A 24,849-nucleotide genomic window follows, 5' to 3' on the forward strand; every position below is an offset into this window, starting at 1 on the left:
CAAAGGCATTGGTTTAGTGTTGTCATGCTCTTCGTTTAAAACAACAAATCTAATGTGTATGTTGTAACCAGCTGCCATCTGGATTCAACTCCATTCACCACAGCTCTCTGGGCTTGGCCATCAGCCAGTTTTTTTACCCAGCAAAGCGTACACCTATTCAAGCCCTTAACAGCAAGTTTCTCCAGGAGAATGCTGTGGGAAATGGTGTCAAAAGGTTTACAAAAGTCCAGCTAAACATTACTCACATCCTTTTGCTCATCCACTAAGTGGTCATCTTGTCACAGAGGGAGATCACGTTAGTAGAGCAGAACCTGTGTTTCATAAACCCATGCCAACTAGGCCTGAACACTTGGTTGTCCTCTACATGTCGTGTGATGGCACTCAAGATGATCCACTTCACAAACTTCCTCATCATTGAGGTTGGACTGACAGGCTTGTAGTTCCTCAAATCCTCCTTCCAGCCCTTCTTGTGAACAGGCATCACATTTGATAACCTCCAGTCACCTGGGATCTCCCTGGACAACCAGGAATGCTGATAAATGATTGAAAGGCGATTCAATTTTCTGCTATATGGTCAGTTGTTTTCTTTGACTTCTTACAGTTTGGTTGCTTGAAAGAGATAAGACTGAGTGCCAGGAGATCTGAGACTTTAAAGAAAAAGGATATATGCTTCCTCACTCATATTTCATCAAATCACTGGAAGCTGAAGGCAGTAGGTGGAGATGCTTTCTTAATCTTTTCAGTAGCTTAGAACCTCAGTGGATGTTCCCAGCAGTATTTTCATTTCACAACTTTGGATTTTATTTACACATAAGCAAGAAAACAGGTATAGAGGAAAGGATAGTCAGAAACTTAAACATTTTAACTCTTTCTGATAAAGTTTAGTCCTCACAGAATTAAAAAAAGAGTTGAAGTTTCCTTTGAAGTCCAAATATGGTTTCATTGCAATAAAAAACATTTTTGAAATTATTCTATTTAAACTAGCAGTTAAAAAAGACCTTAAAAAGGTCTTTTCATGTAAGGATTTCAGAGAAAATACAAGGTATCACCAATTCATAGTGAAGTGAATCAAGGCTTTCAGGGACTGATGGAAAAAGGCATTAAGCATTGCCAGCAAAGAAATCCTTTAAATGATTTAAATGACTGACACATAAATGATTTCTTATTTTAAAAAGTGATGGTCAGTACTAAAATAATCTGTACGCATATATTTTATTATTTATATAAATCTATATCTAAACAAAAACTTCTGCAAATGAACATCTTTGAAATGTTCATCGCAGTTCTAATGAAAACATTTATAATTACAGATATACATGAACAGTTTGGTGAAAACCTCCATGTATTCAGAACTGTTGTCCATAAACTAAGCCAAAAATTCTTTCAATGCATAGAAACTAATTTTAAATTAAAAAATAAATAATTAGTAAGAGAAAATTAGATACTTCTGTCATGATATTGAAAATGCTGACAAATAAATTCTCTGAGATTTGTAGTTTTAGAAAGCAAGCGCCCTTTATCAAGCCTGGGCAACATGAGAGAGTGATCTCCATCAATCATGTGCTAGGAGACAAAAGCTGGTTACAGAATATATTTCCAACACACAAGCATATGTATACATTTTCTCAGAAATCTTATGCATATTCTATTACTTTCCAAGGTGTAATTTAAATGTTATTATGAACTTCACAACAGTCAGAAGTATTGCTGATTTGGAGCTGGCTCTAGCTTTCTACTTGAGCTTGTGTTTGAGACCGGGAAAGGCTACAAAAAAAGGTGGCTTCAGAAGAGACATTTGTTCATAGTGTACCATACTTCACACAAGACATTATCATCTTCAAAGAATGAACAGCATTTGGAAAAACACTGAAAGGAAAAATGCTTTTGAGGGATATTATGTCAATATAACTTTTCTGCTAAGCCTCTTCCTAGCAACTACACTTTCTGAAAGTTAAGAACATGTTATTCAGACAGCGTCTGTCTCTAGATGTGACAACACTTCATATTTATAACTATACAGAAGTAACAGGGCAATGACATGCAGAAGTGGTTTTTTGTTATACTTTTTTGTATAGGAATCAAGGCCGCCCTTGAGTTGGTGGATGGTGCAAGTCAAAGGGACGCAACAGGTTTGCATCTGGAGCGGGGACCAGACAAAACTGACCAACAGAGTATTCCATTCCATGTATGTCATACTTAGTATAAAACTGAGGGATCATGAGAGTCAGGCTTTCTTCTTCAATGGCTGGCCTCCAGTGAGGACCATGCGCCTATTTCTGCTCCCTGATCCAGATCTGTGCATTCCCAAATCCAGCTCCTTCTGCTGCAGAGTCCAGCCCAGGACTTTTCCCTGTGTCTGAGTGGCAGCATCAGTGGTGACACATAGTTCAATTTTGTATTTTTGTATAAATTTTATTTTTATTATTTTCCTTTTTATTGTCGTTTCATTAAAGCTGGTTTAGTTTTCAACACACAAGTCTCTCATTTCCCCTTGCCCTTTCCCTGTGTGGAATGTAATTGGGAGCCAAACTGCCTATTTAGCTGCCAATCAGGCCAGGAGTGGGGCTTAGCCATGATAACATTAGAAAAATCTTCTGAAAAGTGAAAAACTTTATACTGCAGCAATAAAATTTATCGACTTGGTTATCTCGGTATTGACCAGGACACAGTTGAGCACTTTGCTCCATTATGATTTCTGCTTTTGTCATTCTATAAGCTAGATCTTTAACCCTTACATAAAGCATCCCATCTCAGTACTAGAAAGAAATCATTTGAATACTGCATCCAGCTCTGGAGTCCTTAGTATCACCTGCTCCAGCAGGTCCACAGGAAGGCCACAAAAAATGATCAGAGGGAATGGAACACATCACCTATGAAGAAAGGCTGAGAGAGTTGCCCAGAGGGGTTGCAGATACCCCATCCCTGAAAACATTCAAGGTCAGGTTGGACAGGGTTCTGAATAATCTCATCTAGTTTCAGATGGCTCAGCTCACTATAGAGGGATTGGACTAGATGACATTTAAAGGTCCCTTCCAAACCAAACCACTCTATTATTCCTATTTAAATTTCATAAAGGTTTCTGTATTTTTTCTTTTCTGAGGAGACAGACTTTTCTAGGCAAATGTTATATGTCATCATTATGAAGTGTTTGAAGAAACGTAGTATGTCTTTTAGCTTTACAGTATAAAACCTGGCCATTACAAAATACTAAGTGCATGAAAATGAATAGTTTTTCATGTTAACTCAATAAATTAAATATTTTAATATTTACTGTGAGATGGACAGTTTACTCCTCTATACAGAAAAACAACCCCAAGTACATAACAGTTATCTCTGCTGTCAAAACAAGAAGCAATCTTCATCAAGTCTAACACAATGCTAGTCGTAATGGATTCTCTATGTTGGCTTTCAAGGTCTCCAGAAACTTTGAAGCCAGTTCACCATCTATCACTCGACCATCACTTGAAAGTGTCACTGTTATAAGCTGATGCTGCTTAAGTTGCTCATTCCCTTCTTCATCTTCCACAATCTTGAGCTCTGGTCTTGCTCGGCCCACAGCTAGAATGCAGGCCTGCGGAGGGTTTATGACTGCAGTGAAATCATTGATGCCAAACATGCCCAGATTGGAGATACTAAATGAAACAGAAAAGAGTTGTCTGTAATGTCAAAAATTATATATCCCCTAGAAGAAATAATCTCTATTCAATGACTACTATGACCTCATTCTCTCCCAAGGCCAAATCCACTAACTTAACCTGAACTGCATTTCCGTTGGGCACACTCAGACTCTCAAGGGTTTGATTTTTCCTTTTTTTAAATCTTTTTTTTTCACAAAAATAAAAGTCAGATCACTCTTAGTATGAAAAACATGAATTTCACAGCAGTCTCAGATGAAATAGAGCTGTACTAAGATAATTATTTCCCCCAATAAAGGACATAGTCTATGTCTGGCAATCAGAGTCATCATATGGAGTTTCATCCTAAAGGGAGCAAGATTTTAAAAAGTAGTGCATTAACACACAGTGGAATAGCTGAGGATAAAATAGTTTGAACCCACACTGCAAATATTAAACACTGCTAGAGTTTTACCTAAAAGATCCTCCCTGGTACTCTTCCGGTAACAGTTTTCCATCTCTTGCTTTCTTTGCTAGAGCCTAAAGAAAATGCAAGAAGAAAAAGGAGAAATGAATGAAATAAAAGTGTTGTAATAGACAATTTTTTACTTTAGTAAGACATTCTCAGTACCACACAGACATTAAAAAGTCATCTGCTTTTGGATTTAGGGAAGCACATCAGCAACTGTTGCAGCTGCGATGATTTGGAAAAGAGACTAGGACACAAAACTTCACCTTCACAGCAATATTGGCTGTTCAATAAAAGCTCTTCTCTCATCTTACAAACTTTGCTCCAGTTTTCACAATGGAACCACCGTTCTCCCTGGTGCTTTTAGATAAAAAAATCTAGCTGATGAAACGAATCTCCTGATGATCCACACCTATGATGTTTCTAGCTCAGAGGTTCCTTAGATGGAATCCATGGGAATCAGGCTGAGTAATTCCTACAGTAATTGTCACATAAAAAAAAGACTGGGTGGACCTCAAGAGAAATGGCATTCACTGGTGGGTTAACAGACAGTTATTCAGCTACCAATCTGTTGCCAACACCCTGTGAGAATCCAACAGAAAAGGAGTGGACTGGAATCATGACAGATGACTTCTTCATTATTAGCAACCTTTTCATAATTAGGATTTCTTCAAATAACAGCAGAGACTGAAGTGGGAATATACTAGGCCCAAACCTGAGACTAACCCTATAGCTCAGGTACCAAGAGTGGGAGGGGAGAATTATAGAGGTGGTTATAGAACATGCCGTTCTATAGAACCTGTCAGACTGAGAGAAAGGCTCAGCTTGACTACTTCACTGAGTATGAGAGGATGTGGGTTCAAATATGGATGTTTTCTTACCCCTCACTGGCATGCAAGAGTGAATAGTGAGTTAACAAGTTTCTTGCAACAAAAACCTATCAATTATTGACTGAGGCTTATGGTAAAGAAATCCCAAAGATAAGTCAGCACCCAAAGGAACCCAATCTTTGTCACTGGAAGATGTGAAAGCAAAACCAATGGAGATCCTCAACAGCCTTTCAGAAAACAATCTACGGAATTGCTTTGAATGTTGCCAGCGCCATACAAAGCTGTGTCAACTCAGAAGGGAACCATTTTGAAGGTGATATTAGCTGATTTGTTAAATAAAAAATAGTTACAGTCACAGTCTCGTTTGTTTGTTTGCTTTGTGTTGGATAAACAACTGCCCTCCCTGTAAACATTTCTAAATATCTTTCAGGCAAGGCTTCTGAAAGGTCATGGTAGTTTAACAACTGCAATAATTTCAGCTTAGAAATAAACACCAAAAAGCTATAGATAATCTCATTCTAATTAATTTCACACTACGTAATTCAAGCTTACAACGAGTTCTAAAACTTTAACTTTTAATTTCATAAGAGTGTCAAAAGGATACGATTAATTTAGTTTTAGGCTTTTATTCATCTCTGAACAATTAATGAACCAGAAGCCATGGGAACAGCGTTCACAAAATAGGTCGACATGAGCATAATGCATACATGCCATTTCATTATTTGAATGACAAAAATATGGTCCTAGGATGAATGTGTCCTGGAAAGAAGTTAGAATTAATATGCAGCAGAAAGGGACATACAAGCAATCTACAGAAAGAGAGCTTTTCTTGTCATTCTGTCACTAGTCACAGAATAACATAATCTCAGCTGACCTTCCTCCTTGGCTAGCTATTATATTAGTGAAAGGATTTGTTCTCACAATACGTTCAACGTGCACTAAGCAAGATAGACTCAGAAAGATCTTATAAACATCCAATTATGAATGTTTTGTGGCATGACATTCTTTTTCTGTAACAACTATGTTGTCTTTTGCCCTATGACAACACAGACTACTATGATTTCTGTATTTTTTGAGAAAATACAAAAATTTACATCGCGCAACTTGTGTCTAGTTCTGGGACAGTTTTATGCTACTTCCACTGCATACCTCAGATACTGTAGGCTTTTAATTAGTATTCATTAAATGACAAAAAAAAGCTTGTGTTGGGGCATTTCATCACTCATCATATTTTTACCTGCTAAAAATACTACTTCTGTGGCTGGCAACTGCCACAGATTCAAGTCACTCTATTGCGCATATGGTCTATGCAAAACACTGCTCATTAGTCTGAGGAGTTTAATATTACCTTTTGGGTGACATTCTCAGCTGAACGCCACATTAAAAAATGCAGACAGAAATAAGTGCCACAATACAACTGCACACAAGCAGCCACCACCCAATTTTTGGCAAAGGGGGCAAGAAACCCTCCTCTAAACCCAAAATCTCAATCCCAAAGACAAGAAATACTGTATAAATTAACATTATCTAGCTTTCTTATGAGGATTATAGAAATATAGTCCTATCAAACCACAGAAGCCTGTACAGGTTTATTTTTCAAACAGACTAGCCAGCATTCAACCAAACAGCATGATGGCAAAGTTGTTGTTAATTAACAGAGTTGCAAAATTAATAGTAATTCTGAAGTCTAAGGAATGCTGAAACTGCTTTAGCTCCATTTTGAAACTGCCTTTGTTATTGCTGATGTGTATTTGGGTCATGTTACATTTTCCATTATAAAAAAAATATGTAACTACTATATTCCTCAGCCTACTATGTTTAAAGACCTACCTTTGCAGAGGCAGCAATTTCCTTTATTCCCTTGACAGCAACATCTTTTATGATTGGTGTGATGAGACCTCGGTCTGTTGCCACAGCAACAGAAATGTCAATGGACTGTAGCTGCCTGCAGACTTCTCCATCCCAGGTTACATTCACATCTGGCATTTGCTAGAGACAGAGACATAGTTAAAAAAGACAGCTGTTAAAAGAACAATGGTGCAATCAATTACCAAGAAAAAGGAAATCCTTTAAGACACAGTTATCTACATACATTCATCAAATTAATTAGTACATTACAGACTGCTGTCTGTAAATGAAGGCAAAGAATAGGTAACATCTTTCATTAGGACTGCTACAAGCAAGAAAACAACAACAAAAAAACCAACACTGTGCGGGGACTAAGAGTACATGTACATGATTAGCTTGCATTTATTTTGTTTGTCAAAAAGCATGAAAATATGCTCCAGGAAACGAAAATGCAAGGTAGTCACAAGGTTTTGTGGTGCTGCTGAAAAAAAATTAACAGAAGTCTACAAATTCCTTCAGGAGTCACCGATACCATTTCACAGATGCCCAGCACGTAAAGCTACAAAGCAGTGTCATTTCTCTGCCAAAGTAAATTGTAGGATATTGACTTAAAAAGCATGGAAATTGAGATCCTACTATATCCATGCATTGTTTTACACATCCCATTGTCTCTCCTGACTGGTCTTTTTTGTGTACAAGAGTGTGACACACTGTTTCGCTTAGAATGACCCAGATACTTTCATCTGGATCAGCTAGAGTGTTCTAAATATTACCTTCCATAGTTTGGTTGCTGTGGCAATGGGAACTGCACCTGAGAATGAAGTATGAACAAAGTTGGCACTGAGTTCCCAAAAATCAGCCAATCAGAGCAGAGAAGAAGCTGTACTTGACCAATTCATGAATACTGTTGCCTAGCATTTTGGGGGTAAATAATACAAAAGCCCCTCATGGGCCTTCACAAGCAAACTCTTAAATTCCAATAGTCACAGTCACAGCCCAAAATAGTAGAAACATCAAATAAAATCAATTACTGAAAAGGACTGAGGATTGCTGGTGTCCTTATCACCTTAACTTGAACCAAATGGAAATTGCGAACCTATTAGAACCTTATAAAGGGACCTGACAAAGAGAAAAACACTACACAATCTTTCATTCCTCTGCTTGTCCCCTCTGTTCCTTTTGCCTGCTCTCTGGTGCAGAGATTTGTTATCCCATGCTGCAGATAGCAGTTCACAGCCATTTTTGTATGTCACCATGTCCTTGCATAAAGTCTTACACGGCCACAAAAAGAATCTACATTCACATCTAGTAAATTCATAGCAAACATATCCAGCTCCTCCTTCTGTTTCTAGTACAGAATAATTCAGGAAGTTTTTTCCATTCTATCCAATGCACTTGCTTATGAAAATACCTAGAATCCTATTTATTTTCCATCCAAATCTAAAGCTCTTGCAACAATAGTATTTAATTTAATATTTACATCATATTTGGCTATAATCTTCTGAAGTCCATTTCAGTGCAGTGCTCTCTTTTAAATCCACACTTTCACATTACTCACATTAACTTCTTCCTTTGGCTTTTGAATAGTTAAAAAAGTACTTACAAATCAGAAAAGTGGCTCTCACTCCTTTTCTGATGTTTTACATTATTGTGAAGTAATGTAACTACCCTGGTTCCTGTTCTGCTTGCTTCATTTTGTCTGTTTGTAGCTTTTAGAACCCACAGCTTAAATGATGAAATATCAGAAAAGTTTAGTTTTTCTAGGCATTTATCATAGCTAGAAGGCGTGATCACTGTACAAAGAAGAAGGAATAGGTAACAAAGCCATGCTAATACCAAGCTACTTCAATATCTGCATTAATTCATTGTTACATGTAAGTATATTTCATTGATGATGACAACAAACTCCAAAGGATATTCTGAGGATCACATGCGTGTCCCCCTTTCTACATGTATCTTGAAAAAATACAGAAATATTTTAAAAAAGGGTTGAAAAGATGCCCCTGGGAACTACCAACATGTCAGCCTCACCTCTGTGCCTGGGAAGATCATGGAACAGATCCTCCTAGAAGCTATACTAAAGCATATGGAGGACAGGGAGGTGATTAATGGCAGCCAGCACAGCTTCACCAGGGGCAAATCCTGTATGACCAACCTAGTAGCATTCTATGATGGGGTAACTGCAGCAGCAGACAAGTATAAACCAACAGATGTGATCTGTCTAGACTTCTGTATAGCCTCTGACACAGTCCTCCACAACATTTTTCTCTAAATGGGGGAGGTACGGATTTGATGGGTGGATGGAACAGTGGATAAGTAACTGGTTGGATAGTCGTATTCAAAAAGTAGTGGTCAATGGCTCAAAGTCCAGATGGAGATCCATGACAAGTGGTGTACCTCAGGGGTCTGTACTGGGAATAGCGCTGTTTAGTATCAATGATACTGACAGCGAGATTGAGTGCACCCTCAGCAAGTTTGCAGATAACACCAATCTGAGTGATGCACTTGCCACACCAGAAAGACAGGATGCCATCCAGAGGGACCTGGAAAACCTGAGAAGTGGGCCTGTGAGAACCTCATGAGGTTCAACAAAGCGAAGTGCAAGGTCCTACAACTGGCTTGGGGCAATCACCCATTTCAGTACATGATGGGGGATGACATGAATGAATGCTGCCTTGCAGAGAAGGATTTGAAGGTGCTGGTGCTTGACACGAGCTGGCAACGTGCACTTGCAGCCCAGAAGGCCAGTCGTAACCTGGGCTGCATCAAAAGAAGCATGGCTAGCAGGTCAAGGGAGGGGATTCTGCCCCTCTATTCATCTCTTGTGAGACCTTATCTGGAGTACTGTGTCCAGTTCTGGAATCCTCAGTGCAGGAGTGGGTCCAGAGGAGGGCTACAAAGATGATCAGAGGGCTGGAGCACCTCCCATACAAGGACAGGCTGAGAGAGTTGGGTTTGTTTGGCCTGGAGAAGAGAAGGCTCCAAGGAGATCTCCCTCCCAGTACCTGAAAGGGGCCTACAGGGAAGCTGGAGAATGACTGTTCATAAAGTCTTGTGGTGATAGGATGAGGGAGAACAGGTATAAACTGGAGTGGGGCAGATTTAGACTAGACATACAGAGGAATTTCTTCATCATGAGAGTAGAACAGTTTGCGAAAGGAAGTTATGGATGCCCTATCCCTGGAGGTGTTCAAGGCCAGGTTGGATCGGGCCTTGGGCACCCTGATCTAGTGGAACGTGTCCCTGCTCATGGCAGAGGGATTGGAACTAGATGATCCTTAAGGTCCCTTCCAACCCTAACTATTCTATGATTCTATATGACAGAGTTTTCCAGCTGTTAGTGATCACTAAAATAGACCTTAAAAACACTGGCCTTCAGGCTGGTCAGAGCCCCCTCCTATGACTTACTCTAAAATTAAGTGCAAAAGGAATTTAAACTAAAAAAACCACTCCACATCTAGGTGAAACCATCACATTTTTTTCTCTTCACAAGTTTGGAAATATGATTAGTTTCACATTATGTTTTCTAAATGTCTATATTTCAGACACTATGGACTGAGAGTAGACAGATCCAAACTGTGGGAGTTCTCCTGAATAAGGATCTCTGAAACTTTTCAGTTTCAAAAAATTAAGTGGCACTGGGAATGTTTTCTAAACAAAGCAATTGACCCTTACACACTGACAAAAGAAACAATGACAATTCTAAGCAATGAGCAAATATTGGTTGCCTGAAGAATTATTTAATTTAAAGCAGAGGTCACAGAATATACCATCAGAATACACCTGAGGTAATAAAGATTGGTGTAAGACTTGGATAAACATTTGTTTATAACTGCACGGGGAAAAAAAAGATGCAACAGCACAGAATCAAACACTTGCCAATTGCTTTAGTCTGCTGACTAATCTACTGTTATGTGCAGATCATAACTGTAGTAAGCAAAAGTTATCATTTTTACAGTCCACAGCACAGTGTGTAAAGAATTTTACCTGGTGAGCTTAAAAACAACCGATGATAAATAATTGAAAGCTTTGCTATGATTGCATTCATATCTCCACACAGGCTCACAAAATACTTCTCGTGTCTCTTTGGCAGATTACTATAGAACATAATTTTTAAAGTCAATTATTCACTTACCTTCAGAGTAACTGCAGTTGCCTTGATAATAAAATCATTCACAGATACTTTAATGTCATCTGCAAAAAAACAAAAAAGACAAAAAAAAAAGACAACAATAACTCCTCATAAGATTTGTTTATCAGCATTCGTGTGATGCAAGATTCCAGTGATTCAGGAGATTTGCTTCTCTGAAACACTGCCTTAAAGCAACTCATCTTCAAACTACCATTATAATAGCAAGAAAACTTTTCTCCCTCTTGGGACAAAAGGAGTATCATCAAGGAAAAGTCTCCTGTGCAGAGAACATTCTTGCTACCTGTTACTAGAATGTCAAAAACCGCAAACTTGAGTTTTACTAGTCATTCTTACAAGTAGAAGCCCATATGTGTTCTATACTTTACATATTTACTGTCTATGTAGAATATCAGTCCAACTAATTCTTCTTATTTTAGGATGCTCAAATACATTTCAAGTTGCAGATATCCTGAAAAAGCCATGTGAAACACAGTTTGGGCTCATCATTTCCATAAGACCAACAGGTTTTCTTTCAGATTCACTCTAATTCATTTCAATTACCAGTAAAGCTTCAAATGAAAAACAAGCTTTATATTTACAAGTCATATTGATTAAAATACTGTTTCAATTATGTATAAATAATTATCATAACATAAAACCCCCACAATATTTTAAAAATGCATTATGCTTTTTTAACTAGGCTGTCATTTAAGGTTTCTCTAAGACATTGCGTAGCTACTGCAATTTGACAGAACTACACTTCAGTGGGACCACGCTCTGGAAGAAACCTCAAAAACTGATCATGGGACCCAAAAAATTCACACTCTCAGCTCCAGAACTACTTCCATTGAAAGATCCCCGAACTGACATATTTTTCTTCCTTAAGTATTATTTCCTCCTCATTCTTATTTTCAAGAAACATAACCCTTCAATTTACAGCAATATGTTTTAACAGCACATACTTCCTCCACTGTCAATCTTCCAAATTTTCTTCCTTGTCAGCTTGGATCAGGTTCTCCATGCTTTCAGAAGATTTGTTAAATATAGCCCTACTTATTGCCTAGAAAACTTTAACTTAAAAGAAGTCTTACTCTTTCATGACTGTGGCAGCTACACCTGTCCCCAAGAGGACTTCCACCTCAGGCATGGTGCGAGTGATATGTGACTTGAGTAACATACTCCACCTTGATGCAGCCTCAGAGACTACTTCAGCCAATAAGTGTCATTGTGACCACATATGACCATGAGCCTCAATCCAGCTTGGGCACAGATGGAGCTTCCCCACCACCAGAGACCATTCTGAGTCCTCCTGAAGCAGTGGGCCTGGGACATGACATCCTCCCCACAGTAGGGAACCCTAGCACAGTCATCTCCTCAAGGCTGAGTGACATCACATGTGAGTTAAGGTACTACAAAATCTTCTCCCTGAAACCATAAAAGCTTTTAGGCGACCCTTCTAGTAATGCTCTCACCACTTAAGAGATTTTTAACCATTTTGTAACTAAGTATGGGCCAGCTCCTGCGACACACCAACCTTTGAACTGCACAGACACCCTGGTTTTGTAATAAACTGTTAATACTTGTTGTTCCATCTCCAATAGTCCGTGATTCTTGGTTCCATGACTGTGATTTTTCAAAGTCATTACTATTGTTTGCTTTGAAAGTAGTAACTGACTGATAATAACTAAAGTCTCAAAGCTGACTGACGCACTGAAGGTAACTTAGAATTCTAAATGATAGAGCTTTCCTTAGTATTATTATCATATGCAGCATCTGAAAAAGCTGTTCAGTAAAAAGTTATGACTCAAGTTGAACGAATGCACAATAACTGATGATTAATACTGTAATGCTTTTTACAGCCTAATGATCCCTGTGATTTAGAGCAGTTTTCTTGGCTAGTGCTCAGACCCCTCTAACTGGCTTGTACAAGTCTGGCAATAGTTGTGGCCTGATTCTGTAAGCAAGACGCTAGGTTTCACAGACTTCAGTTAAACCTTAGAACATGCAGCAGTTTTAGAATTGGACCTAATTTGTGCAGGTTAAAGTCACTGCACTGTCAGCATGTCACACACCTTAGGCCTAGCCTGGTTTGATTGGCCACTAAATGTGAGCAGTGGTGGTAGTCCCAATTCCGTTCCCCAGGGAAGGGAAAAGGGAAATAAGAGAGACTTGTGGATTGGAAACTAAAACAGAAAAAAGTACTAACTGAACAAAACCAAACAGAATCCACGTGAGAATGTTTATGTACCTACAGCTTTCTACACAAGAAGAATTCTCCCATGAACGTCTTTAGAAACAATCTTTGGTCTTTAAAAAAAAAAAAAAGCATGGTAGGGAAAAAGCAAGTACCATTTCTCCTTATTATACAATAATGGGCCTTCAGATTTTTTTTACCCAAGTAACAGACTTAGTGTCAGGCTATATATATGTGCATATCTCATTCAGCAAAAACAACTCCACTATTTGCTTGTGCAGCCTGGACAGCGTGGAAAATGAGATTTCATAAAATGCAGTGAATGATGAATGAAAATTAAATATATAAAGTGGCAGATACTAATCTGTGTGCCTCGAATAATGTACAGGCTTCATTGGTTTGAAAAGTAAGGTTTTGTAAACAAAGAAATTATTCTTTCATCAGCATAATTAGCCAAGTCCATCAAAAGGAAAAGTAATCAGTATTTTCCCAATTTGATTTGAAAAAGTATCTCTCACCTAAAAGAATGAAAATTAATTTTAAAAGCTATGCCTAATTCGTTTGGCTGCAACTGGTAAAGCAGACATCAACCAATCTCAACCAATTTCTAACAGATAAACCACAACAGATGTCATGTCAGTTTAGACGGAGATAACATATTGTCAACTCAATAAACAATACTGCTAACCTCAGACACTAGAAATAAATATTATTCTTTGTGAAGAATATTCCACGTTTTATAGAAATTTAAGAGCAGAAGAATCACTTACAGATACTGTGGTCAATCATACTACATGACTTTGAGTAAATTATCAAGTTCTGCCTTAAACCAGACACGTTCTGAGAAGGCTAGTCTTCCTGTACAGCCACAGACAATTTATTTGCAATGTATTAGAATTAGATAGAGACCCACAAACAAGCAGGAAATTTTAAGGCAGGCATCGCCCCTACCCAAGGCTTGTCTCCCTTCCCCTCAACTACTGCTCCACTACCTTGCAACATCACCTCAATTGTGCTTTTATAACTGTTTTATAGGTTTGATGTCAAAACATATCAGTGGATTGGAACAGCATAAAGTAACTCATGTTTTGGCATCAGAGGGAACCAAGATGCGGAAACATGCAGCACAGATTTTCAAATGTTTTATCCATCTTTTCTGTGAAGAAGAACATTTATAACCTCTACAAATAGCAGATAAGTGAAGATGAAGGCTGTGACTGAAAAAGGACAGTGAATTCATTAAATTTTTTTCACAGCTTACCAGACTGATGACAAATATATGACCTCACTGAGAAAAGTAGTTGTATAGTGCAAGTGCTCTACAATTCTCTCTCGGATCTTATTTCATGACAGTCCTTTAGATTGTTATTCAAGATACGTATTTAACGGAAAGCAGTCATATAAGTGTGACATTAAAAATAAACATTACAAACCAAAGTTTTCCTGACGCATAAATAGTACCTAGTCAAAAGATACAATTTTTAAGAAATCCTCTAACTTAAGGTGAGTTACTGAAGAGCAAGATGGCCTACATTAATATGACTCTAACTTATTCAGCTGTAAATCAGGCTGGACCAAATTAACTTACAGGTGTCAAAGCTTTATGAATTTTTTTTTTCAGTATTTCTGACATTGACATTTACAAATAGATAGCACTGTGTAGGTGTCTTCTTTGCGGAAGAGTAAGCCGGCTAATAAAACAAAAAAAACCAAAGAAAGAAAAAGAAGGAAAAATGCCAGTACTATGGGGTCACTCTCAGGGTTTTCTTGTGTTGGATGTCATATATTGAGTTTTACTTTTTTTAATCCAATTCTCAACATATACTTTGAAATAATCCAGTTTTCTTTGGGACAGATTTCTATTCCAACAACTTAATACAGCTTTAAGCACACATGTAAGTTTCATTGAAAGAATCCAGCCTCCTTCACATTAATATCATTACTTTGCCTTCAAGAAGCATCTACTATGCACTGGCTAGTATTTGCTAAAAAACTCACCTTCTTTACTCACCATGGATAAAGCTATTCTAACCCAGAATTTGAAAGGCTCGTTAGCTTTCCTTTTTCAGTAAATTCAAAAAGTTACCACTCTCTAAATTTTTACCACAAAACCAAATTTTAACATTTTACCTAGAATGAGAGCACTTGAATGCATTTTAATTTGAAACTTCCTCTAATATCTTTCACATGAATAATCTGAGATTTTAACCATCAAAAAGCTAAATATTGCAGCATCTGGATGGAAGGAAAAAAAAACGAACAGCACTGCATTAACCAGCAGTTGTCTATAGAGTGTTGTGTTCGTTGGCAAAATATCAAGACACAGGAAGACAGAGGTGCAACTTGTCCAATTCAATAATTCACAGGTAACTACAGCTTGAGTCCAACATACAGAATATCAAAACAGATTAATTGAATGCATAGTGTTCTGTCTAAATGCAAATCTACTCCTCCTGGGCAAGATTTTATATAAACAACCACATGTAATAGTAAATCAATTCATTCACTAACCTTTGGCCAATTCTTTTCTTAATTTCAAAATAGCATCAATGTCACAGTCAGCAGCAACATATGCATGAGGTATAGTAGTTTTAGACTCTGTTAATCTCTTAGCAATAACTCTTCGGATGTTGCTGGCTGGGATTTCTGTGAATGTGCCCTGAAAGAAATCATTTGCTACATATTAAATATCAGTAGTGCAAACATACCCCTCCTTTGCTGAAACAGGACTCCAGCATTGATGTGTTATCATCAGTGACTCCTGCTCACTTCAAACATCCCCCAGATATCAAAAAGCGATACATTCCAACTACTGAAATGAATACAATTAAGTCCATTGAGTGTTCTAGTCTATTCCACTTAACCTGGATCAACACAAGAGATTTTGTAGAAGGTGGTTTCACTTTACAGTACAGAATTAATCCCACAATTCTAGCAGACTGCTTAAAAAAAAATCCCAAATAGCCAGGTATTAATTCTCAGCTCAGTATACAAGCGCTGTTCCATCTGCCAGATGTGGCGTATTGCTCAGAGTATACTTTGTTCCATTTAAATTCTAATAGCCATTATAATAAGTCAGCTACTGCTTTTTCAGTTCCCTGAGTGGTTTCTTAAGACAGGCTTTACTGCTATCTTTTTCCCCCAACTTTTTCGTAGAAGCAAGTCAGCTTTCAAGAAATTTTTTGAAATATCAATGACTATAGAAGGCAAGAAAACAGTGATTCTATAGACCATTTTGTATATCTAATCTCTAGCATGTGTATTACATACTGAGTTATACTCAACACAAAACAAACTGCAATATGTATGTTCTATTGTAATCATGGAAACATTTTTTTTCTGTAATGGAAAAATACTTAAAGTTTGCACTTTCTGTGCTTTGTTTGGTGCTTTTCATAGTGCAAAAGCAGTAGCATTATTTGAATTGTAGCTACATTGTAAGCATCAGCTTGTGAAGATACTTAAAATTTAGTTCTAGAAAGGTGTTTCTCCCTGTTTTTCACAAAAAAAAGATTTTCAGTTTCTCCTAATGTGCATTTTGGCATAGCCATTTATTCTTTAAAAAACTAACTTCTGTTTTTTAACATTTCAAATCCACATAGAAACTGAATTTAGGTGCTAGTTTGCAAAATTACTCTTCAAAGAAACCAGTAAACCTATTCCTTCCTCATTTCTTGACAACTTATTAATGGACATTCCAATATAGTTATATTTCAGGAAAGCAAATAAATGAAGTACAGTAAAAATAAATGAGCATGCAAGTTTCTTCAAGTTTGGAAATACACCATAACATACTGATCCTGCAGGGATTGAAGGACTTGTATTTTTGATTTGCAAACAAGTGGCATTATCCTGTTTGGAGACTGAAATAAATCTGCTGCCTCTCTGACTTTCTACTTCCCAAGGTCTGCAATGTAAATTTTTTCATGGCTTCAATTTGGCAGGTAATGTACACAGCATAATTTTGAGAGCTCTGTAGTTTGAACAACACTGCTTTAGAATCACTCATACATACTAAAAACTGTATGTGACTGGGCTTGGCATCTGAGTGGCCTTAGTTCCTTCATCTCTCCAGTTCTGAAAATCTCATAAAGCTACTTAAGTAGCCATGGCAGTGTTTAACTGTAGTAACATTGAGGACTTAACAGAGACATTACCAGTGCAGGAGGTTGTCCTGGTATAGAAACTGGTGGAACTGCTGGCCTTGGATAAGCAAAAGTCATAGCTGTTGTTTCTAAAGCAGAAGGCACTGCAGTAGGATGAGGAGGAGCTGGAGAAGCCACCGGTTTCAGTTCACCGGGCTTGCCCTTCTCCTTCTCTTGCAGAAGTTTGAGAGCATCCCTGGTGATTAAAAACAGTGAAATATTAACAACAGAAAGTATTAAAAAAACCCCATATTATTATTATTGCATCATTTATTTTAATTAATTAGCCACTTCTGTCATCTAAATTTCTCTTGTCCAACCAAAAATTAAGAAGGCAGTTATTATTAACTGGATGATTTTTGCATCTCTCTCGTATATTTTTAGTAAGTTCTCATTAACTTCTATGAATAAAAGGGGTTGAATACGCAGTAGCAGAAAACATTTATTTCAGAGAAGCATAACATTCATCACGGCGTACAAAGTAATTTTGAGTTGCACTAACAACTCTTCTGAATAAGATAGACTGCACTTACTCAGGCTATAAAGTTTCAATTAAAATTGTTTCACCTGTTATATTTGTAATCATTTGAATTTAGTGTATTTAATTAGTGTTTACAGAAAAATTGAGTAGCACATTCATCATTAATTTCTCTCTACCTTTGACATATATATGCACAAACAGGTCTAGATAGTGTACAAATCCATACTTCATAAGCAATTTGAAGCACCACACTGAAGAACCAAAACCAAAAAACGAGTAACATGTAGCAGTCACAGGTGTAGCTGAACCTTTTCTACTCTGTAAGCATTCTCCCACGGACTTTATACTGACATAGCTACCAACACAAAACTTCTCTTTTGCAGGCATACTACAACAGACACAAGTAAACTCCCATCTTTAAGCTATACTACTACATCTACCCTAGATGCATTTTATTTATAAAGCGACACGCTAAAGGTTAGCACCTACAAGGCTAAACAGAACAGACTGCATTTATGCCACCACTGTTAGTTGCAAGGGAAGATACAGTAAAATTTCTGGTTTGCATTTGTAGACACTCCTATACCAACAACATGTTAGAAGAGTTTTGTAAGTTTATGCAATAGAACTTCATGTGCAGAAGCTGGCAGAGGAAATAAAAATAAATGCAAAAATCACTAACAACCATACCATGGCTTTGAAATATAACCCATAAATACTAAACAAAGCTATCTAATTTCATTAGATTACTACTTGAACGAGTCTATTCTCCAGTGACAGTCAAAAGTTTGTGTTATTAAATTTGTGTACAAAGGACAAAATCTCAGAACACTTTGCATTCTAATTTCTTCCTAACAAAGTAGCACTTCAGAATGAAAAACTGAAAACTGAAAACTTCTGTATGTTCTATAATACCTTTTACTGATTGCTGACTTGCTTTAATTTATCTTTAGCTTCAATACATATTTCAGAAAATTATATTAAAATTCTATTTAAAAAAAAAAGGCTGAGCTCAGGATGTAAAGTTGCCATTATTAAAGTTGTTAATTATTTTCCCAAAGCAGCATGTTAGCCGAAATCTCTTTTATAAATAAGAGTTCATTATTTAACCTAACTATTGTATCGGGGAAAAAAGTAAGATTTCATTGAATGAAAACAATCCCCTACGATTACAATTTGAGACAAAAAAGGTAACTGCATGACACACTGCAACATTCCTAGTTAACATACTAGAAGCTATCAAAAATTACTTAAGGGTTTTAAATTGGCAGTCATAAGACAGGCCATCTGAGTGCAGCTGACAAATCCCATGCAGCACTAAGTCTGCACTCAATACCTACACAAAAATGACTCTCTATAAAACAGGTTGTGACTTATTTGCAAGCTGAAAATGCAAATAACTGAGCAGCTCTGAGATCCCAAGTTACAGTAACTTAGTGACAGCTATTAGGAAGGTACAGATGAGAGGAACACGGCCTCAAAAAACATAACTATCACAATTATTATTGGTGACTAGCTCCCTCTCCACCCACCCCCCTTTTAAAATAAACTCGTAAATCCTTAGATCACTAGTAAATAGGATGGAAAAGGGCAGAAGTAGTCTGAAACAATCAACAATTTTAACATAGCTCTCCCAAACACAGTATGTGAGATAATGACTAGGAACACAGTGCAAACTGACAGTAGTTTTGAGTTACTTTGTACAGGCACATCATTTTTCTAGCGTATTTCATAGAATCATAGAATAACCAGGTCGGAAGAGACCCACCGGATCATCAAGTCCAACCATTCCTATCAAACACTAAACCATATCCCTCAGCACCTCGTCCACCCATGCCTTAAACACCTCCAGGGAAGGTGAATCAACCACCTCCCTGGGCAGCCTGTTCCAGTGCCCAATGACCCTTTCTGTGAAAAACTTTTTCCTAATGTCCAGCCTAAACCTCCCCTGGCGGAGCTTGAAGCCATTCCCTCTTGTCCTGTCCCCCGTCTCTTGGGAGAAGAGGCCAGCACCCTCCTCTCTACAACCTCCTTTCAGGTAGTTGTAGAGAGCAATGAGGTCTCCCCTCAGCCTCCTCTTCTCAAGGCTAAACAACCCCAGCTCTCTCAGCTGCACCTCTTAAGACTTGTTCTCCAGCCCCCTCACCAGCTTTGTTGCTCTTCTCTGGACTCATTCCAGAGCCTCAACATCCTTCTTGTGGTGACGGGCCCAGAACTGAACACAGGATTCGAGGAGCGTTCTCACCAGCGCCGAGTACAGAGGGGGAATAACCTCCCTGGACCTGCTGGCCACACCATTTCTGATACAAGCCAAGATGCCATTGGCCTTCTTGGCCACCTGGGCACACTGCTGGCTCATGTTCAGTCGGCTGTCAACCAACACCCCCCCAGGTCCCTCTCCTCCAGGCAGCTTTCTAGAAAGACTTCTCCTAGTCTGTAGCACTGCATACGGTTGTTGTGCCCCAAGTGCAGGACCCGGCACTTGGCCTTGTTAAACCTCATCCCATTGGACTCTGCCCAGCAGTCCAGCCTGTTCTGACATTGCTTAAAAACAAAAACAAGCTGCCACTCCATAAAACAAAAGCAAGCAGGTAGAAGAAAACAGTAACTCAGCCTTGCACGGATACATAAGAGAAATGAAGAATCAGCTAATCAGTAGGCTGATTATGACAGAGACAGCTATTAAGTGAAAGCTCCTATTTACATTAGAAGTTTTACAGTGAATTGAATTTAAAGACAGAAATAGGAGGGAAAGACTCTTGCTTGTGTACATAACACACTATCTTTCTTTGTCTTGCAATCTGGTAAGCATGAGACCTATTCAATAAGGAAATTCAGACTTTAAAAGTGAAAGTGATCTTGCAACTCTCCCTCAAAGAATTAATCACTAGTCTACTTGGAAAAGAAAACATCAGTCACTCTGCTATACAGCATATTATAACAGCAATTTCAGGTTAGCAAAAGAAATAGATTATGACTATTCTGTGGCAACTCTCTTCAAAATTCTGCAAATATTTTATTTCAAATTAAACACAACAGTAGGCATGTCAGTAAGCAACTGAAAATTAAACTATTTAGAAAGAATGCCTAAAAAAACCCCAGACAATCTGTATCTTAAAATGACATTTCAGAATCAAATGTTTTGTACAGAAGAAAGCAGTTTTGAAAAAAATATTTTGTTAAATAATTCTCATAGCTACAGAAAAGTCTACTACATCACCTTGACAACTAGGGAATATTAATTAGGTAGCTCAAAGTCCTAGAGGGTTTCCACTTGCCATAGACCAGTAACACACCACAAATTATGATTACACTTATACACTCAAGAAAGAAAACCTATATTATCTCTGAGAATTTGCTGGTACAGGGGGTAGTGGGTCTCTATCCTTATTTTATCTCAACTCAGCCAAAGACTTCAGAAAGAAGTGTTCTGAAAACACAGCAGAATTCCAGTTTGTTTCTCTAGATTCAATTAAAAGTTATGCTCACATGGTTGTCCCTGAATAGAACTAAAATTACAGCAGCTAAAAATGTCTGTGTAGGTGAACGATGACATTTGTCAAAAGGAATAACTTTACTGAGAGCAACAGAAAGTACTCCTGCCAAAATCCTCATCTCCAATAACATACACACTAATCTGAAGATAATGCAACATTTGAAGACTAAGGGCTCTGGATCTACCACAATATAGTTTTATATACATGTTCTCCACTTCAAAGCTTGAGTGTCAATCATATAAGAATATTCAAAAGGTATAGTACACTTCTAGAAGTTTGATCATAAAAACCTACAAGTTTGTAAACAAAGATGGGAAAAAAAACGCAGAGAAAAACAGAAATCTGAATTTCTTACCATTCCACTTCATTGTTCTCCCCAGCCAAATAAAACAGGGAAAAAAAAAATTCTGACATCTCTGAGGAGCAAAATTCTTGAGATCTACAATGGCAGCTAACAGTGGTGCCTATAAGTTGATAGCCACCATTATGTTGACCAGCAGGAAACGTGACAGGAGTACCACACACCTCAGATGGGATACAAAAATAAAGTGGGTTTTTTGTAATTAAAGGCTTCTTACAATATTTCCTAACATATTCTCCAGATCTTCTTAACAGGCTTCTCAAATTCAATCAAACCATTCCCCCAGAGTAAAAACTGGAACAAAAAGCTGTGTTTTCAAGTAAACAGACTTCTCAAGTTCATGGAAATTGCTCTAGGTTCAAAGGAAGAAATAAGGGAATATGTGGTTGCAGCCCTACTGAAATATCTACATACTCTTTAGTGAAAATTCCTCGAGGCCCAGAAGGTGTAATATTGCTTGGATCTAGTCCATGCGTCTCTAGAATGTTGCGAGCTGCAGGACTTAAGCGAACCCTAAAGAAAAGAGGAGAAAAATAAAAACGATAAGATTAACTTAATTAATCTACTATATATCAAGAGAAACTACATGATATAAACTCTATTTCAGATAAGAAACAGCTGGGGAAGAAAACAAAAGGCTGTGATCCTAACACTGAAGTCAGACTGTGCCCCTCGACTAAGCTTTAATGCAAAGTAGAACTTAAAAACACAATAATGACCTTAAAGAGATCAAAATAAAGGGTGGAAAACTCATCTCCAAATTTTCCTCTTACAGTAGCCATGCAAAATATTTGTATATTCTGCTGGAAAACTGTCATCAGTGAAGAACCAAATAAATTTTTTAACACCAGCTTATTACTCTACCATTACAAAAAAAAAGTTTGAGATGCTCAGACAAGAGAGTTGCTCACCTCTATTATTTGCTTGGCTAGCTGTAGTTGAGTTATTAATGCAGCTTAATTCTAACTACAACATTACCTTTGCCGTAACTTCAATTTTATTTTATAGGATTGATTTAAGGAAAAGGCTAGTTTTTCAGACAGCAAAAGCCATACAGAGGTAGTTGCATAATTCAGTATCTGTCTTAGAAGTCTAAATATTAAGCCCTTCCACACTGAAACATTTTAGTCAGCAAATATCTAAGAAATACTGTAATAGTAGTAAACCTGTACCTGCAATCTTGGCCTAGATGAGGTATGCTCAATAGTAACCTTTCTGCTGGAGACAGAAACAGTCACAAACTACAAAGCATAGCGTATAGCTACAGAGCACCCAGTGCACCTTAACATGATTTACTTTCTGAAATAAGGAAAAAATACATGCAGAAAAGATTTTAGAGTTCTTGGATATAAAAGTAGCAACATCTTAATAAAAAAGGAAATACTTGGTTTCAAGTCTTTCCACAAAATCTCCAATTCATTATTTCCTAAAGGAGATAACATTTGCACCACATTGAGGTTTAACAGTCCATAAGACCAAAAGAAATGTATCATAAATGATCACCGGATTTCAAAGATGCTGAAACATCCTGCAGTGAAACAGATGCACTTCTCATGTTCTTTGGTACTAAAATACAAGACTTAATCTTTTCAAGGATCCTTTCCTTGGATCATCCTCCTACTACAGGTAATATTTAGGCATTGACATCGATCAGTTGTCTTCTACTAACATGACAAAAGCTTAAACGCTGACAGCAAAAGTAAACATAGGAAACCAGAAAGAAAAGATTATGAGGGTTGGGGGGTGGGGGAGAAGACCAGAAAACCAAAAAAATCCCCAAAAAACCAAAACCAGTTTGTGTAGCACATGCTACAAAAATTAGTTTTCTATTCTTTTATTAATTAGGCTGTAAATTTTACAGCTTTTGTGTTATCACAATTCACTCCAAATACGGAGTGATACCTCCAAATAAGATACATCCCGCGACACAAAGCAGATTTATAGATTACAGTTACCTAACACTTTAGGGTGAGTTTACATGCACCTCCCACCCCCCACCCCGTCACCTTTTTTTAAGATGTCTGCAATGTTTACAGTACCCTGACAAATCAAAACAAAAAAAACTAACAAGGAACACATCAACCCACATTTCTGAGTTGTCTATATTCAGTGTTTTTTTTTTTTCCTCATATCAAAAGTGTAAGAGCTTGGGAGATTTTCAGAGTGTGCCACTTGCTAGTTTACTTTTCTCCTAAAAAAGAAATGGAGGACAAGTTACAGGTGACCTGAGCACCTGACACATAAGCATTAATGCCCACCATATATAAACACAAATTCTTCCTAATCTAAGCTTATACTCCTTCATAAAGCAATTGTATGTCAGAAAAAAAGCTCATCCGCAGAAAGTGTTTTATTAAAACTATGTTGTTCAAAGAAACGAAATGCTCTGGGCAGGCAAGTTTGGCTACCTAACACATACCAAAACACTCTCCCTAAACTAGCAGCTTAATACCACATAAAAAGGAACAAAGCATTCTTCTTGGTTCACCTCTACTGAGCTAAATAAGAGTTCCATTTCATAACAAACACATAAACTTACTGCAGTTTTCCAGGATGATGTTGCAGTTTAGAAGGAGTTGAAACTGAAGGACCTGCAGGAGTTGAGGTAAGTGCAGGTGCTGGTGGAGCCAGAGAAGACAGATCACCACCATCAGCTGGTACTTCAACTTTCATCCAGTCCTGCCCTTCCTCTACCAGCAGGCAGATTAGTGAGCCCAAACGCACATTTTTGCTTCCTTCTCCCACCTGAAATTGAGGCAATGAGTACGTAGTTACATATTGAGCTGTCCAGACTAATATGACTACTGTGAAAATTTCAAGCACGTTGATGATACTTCATCAAGAAAATATATCCCATTTTATTTACTATTAATAAGATGACTCAAGACTGAAATTAATTAGAGTTGCTATTATAAGCTCAGAAATATTAACTTATGAACCAAAATCCCATATATCTAAAGTTAGCATGCAGAAATCAAAGTAAGCAAGTCACAGATCACTGATTGCCACCAAGAATAAAGTCATATTAGCTACTGAAAACAAATGTGGATGCCTAATTATTGCCCCAAAATTTGCTGGAACATTGCACAGATGTACTTTGAGGTATCTTCTCTGCACCTTTATCAGGACTCTTTATCAGGGAGCACAGTGATAGGATGAGGGGGTAACAATTTTAAGCTGAAAGAGGGTGGATTTAGATTAAATATTAGGAAGACGTTTTTTACTGTGAAGCTGGTGAGGCACAGGAATGAGTTTCCCAGAGAAGTCATAGATGCCCC

General features: G+C 37.6%; 1 protein-coding gene across 1 annotated transcript in view; it reads right to left on the minus strand.

Moving 5' to 3' along the window:
* Positions 1–1,193: 1,193 nt before the first annotated feature.
* Positions 1,194–24,849, minus strand: part of PDHX (pyruvate dehydrogenase complex component X) — a 51,107-nt gene continuing 27,451 nt past the window's right edge. The window contains exons 4-11 of the mRNA XM_069858124.1: positions 24,111–24,316; positions 21,986–22,084; positions 17,245–17,428; positions 15,599–15,746; positions 10,897–10,955; positions 6,744–6,902; positions 4,090–4,154; positions 1,194–3,632 (exon numbers count right to left, since the gene is read on the minus strand). Coding sequence (XP_069714225.1) covers positions 3,368–3,632; positions 4,090–4,154; positions 6,744–6,902; positions 10,897–10,955; positions 15,599–15,746; positions 17,245–17,428; positions 21,986–22,084; positions 24,111–24,316 — 1,185 coding nt within the window. The 3' untranslated portion in view covers positions 1,194–3,367. The remainder of the gene's footprint in view (positions 3,633–4,089; positions 4,155–6,743; positions 6,903–10,896; positions 10,956–15,598; positions 15,747–17,244; positions 17,429–21,985; positions 22,085–24,110; positions 24,317–24,849) is intronic.

Source organism: Phaenicophaeus curvirostris, chromosome 5 (assembly GCF_032191515.1).
Source record: "Phaenicophaeus curvirostris isolate KB17595 chromosome 5, BPBGC_Pcur_1.0, whole genome shotgun sequence".
Classification (NCBI taxonomy): domain Eukaryota; kingdom Metazoa; phylum Chordata; class Aves; order Cuculiformes; family Cuculidae; genus Phaenicophaeus; species Phaenicophaeus curvirostris.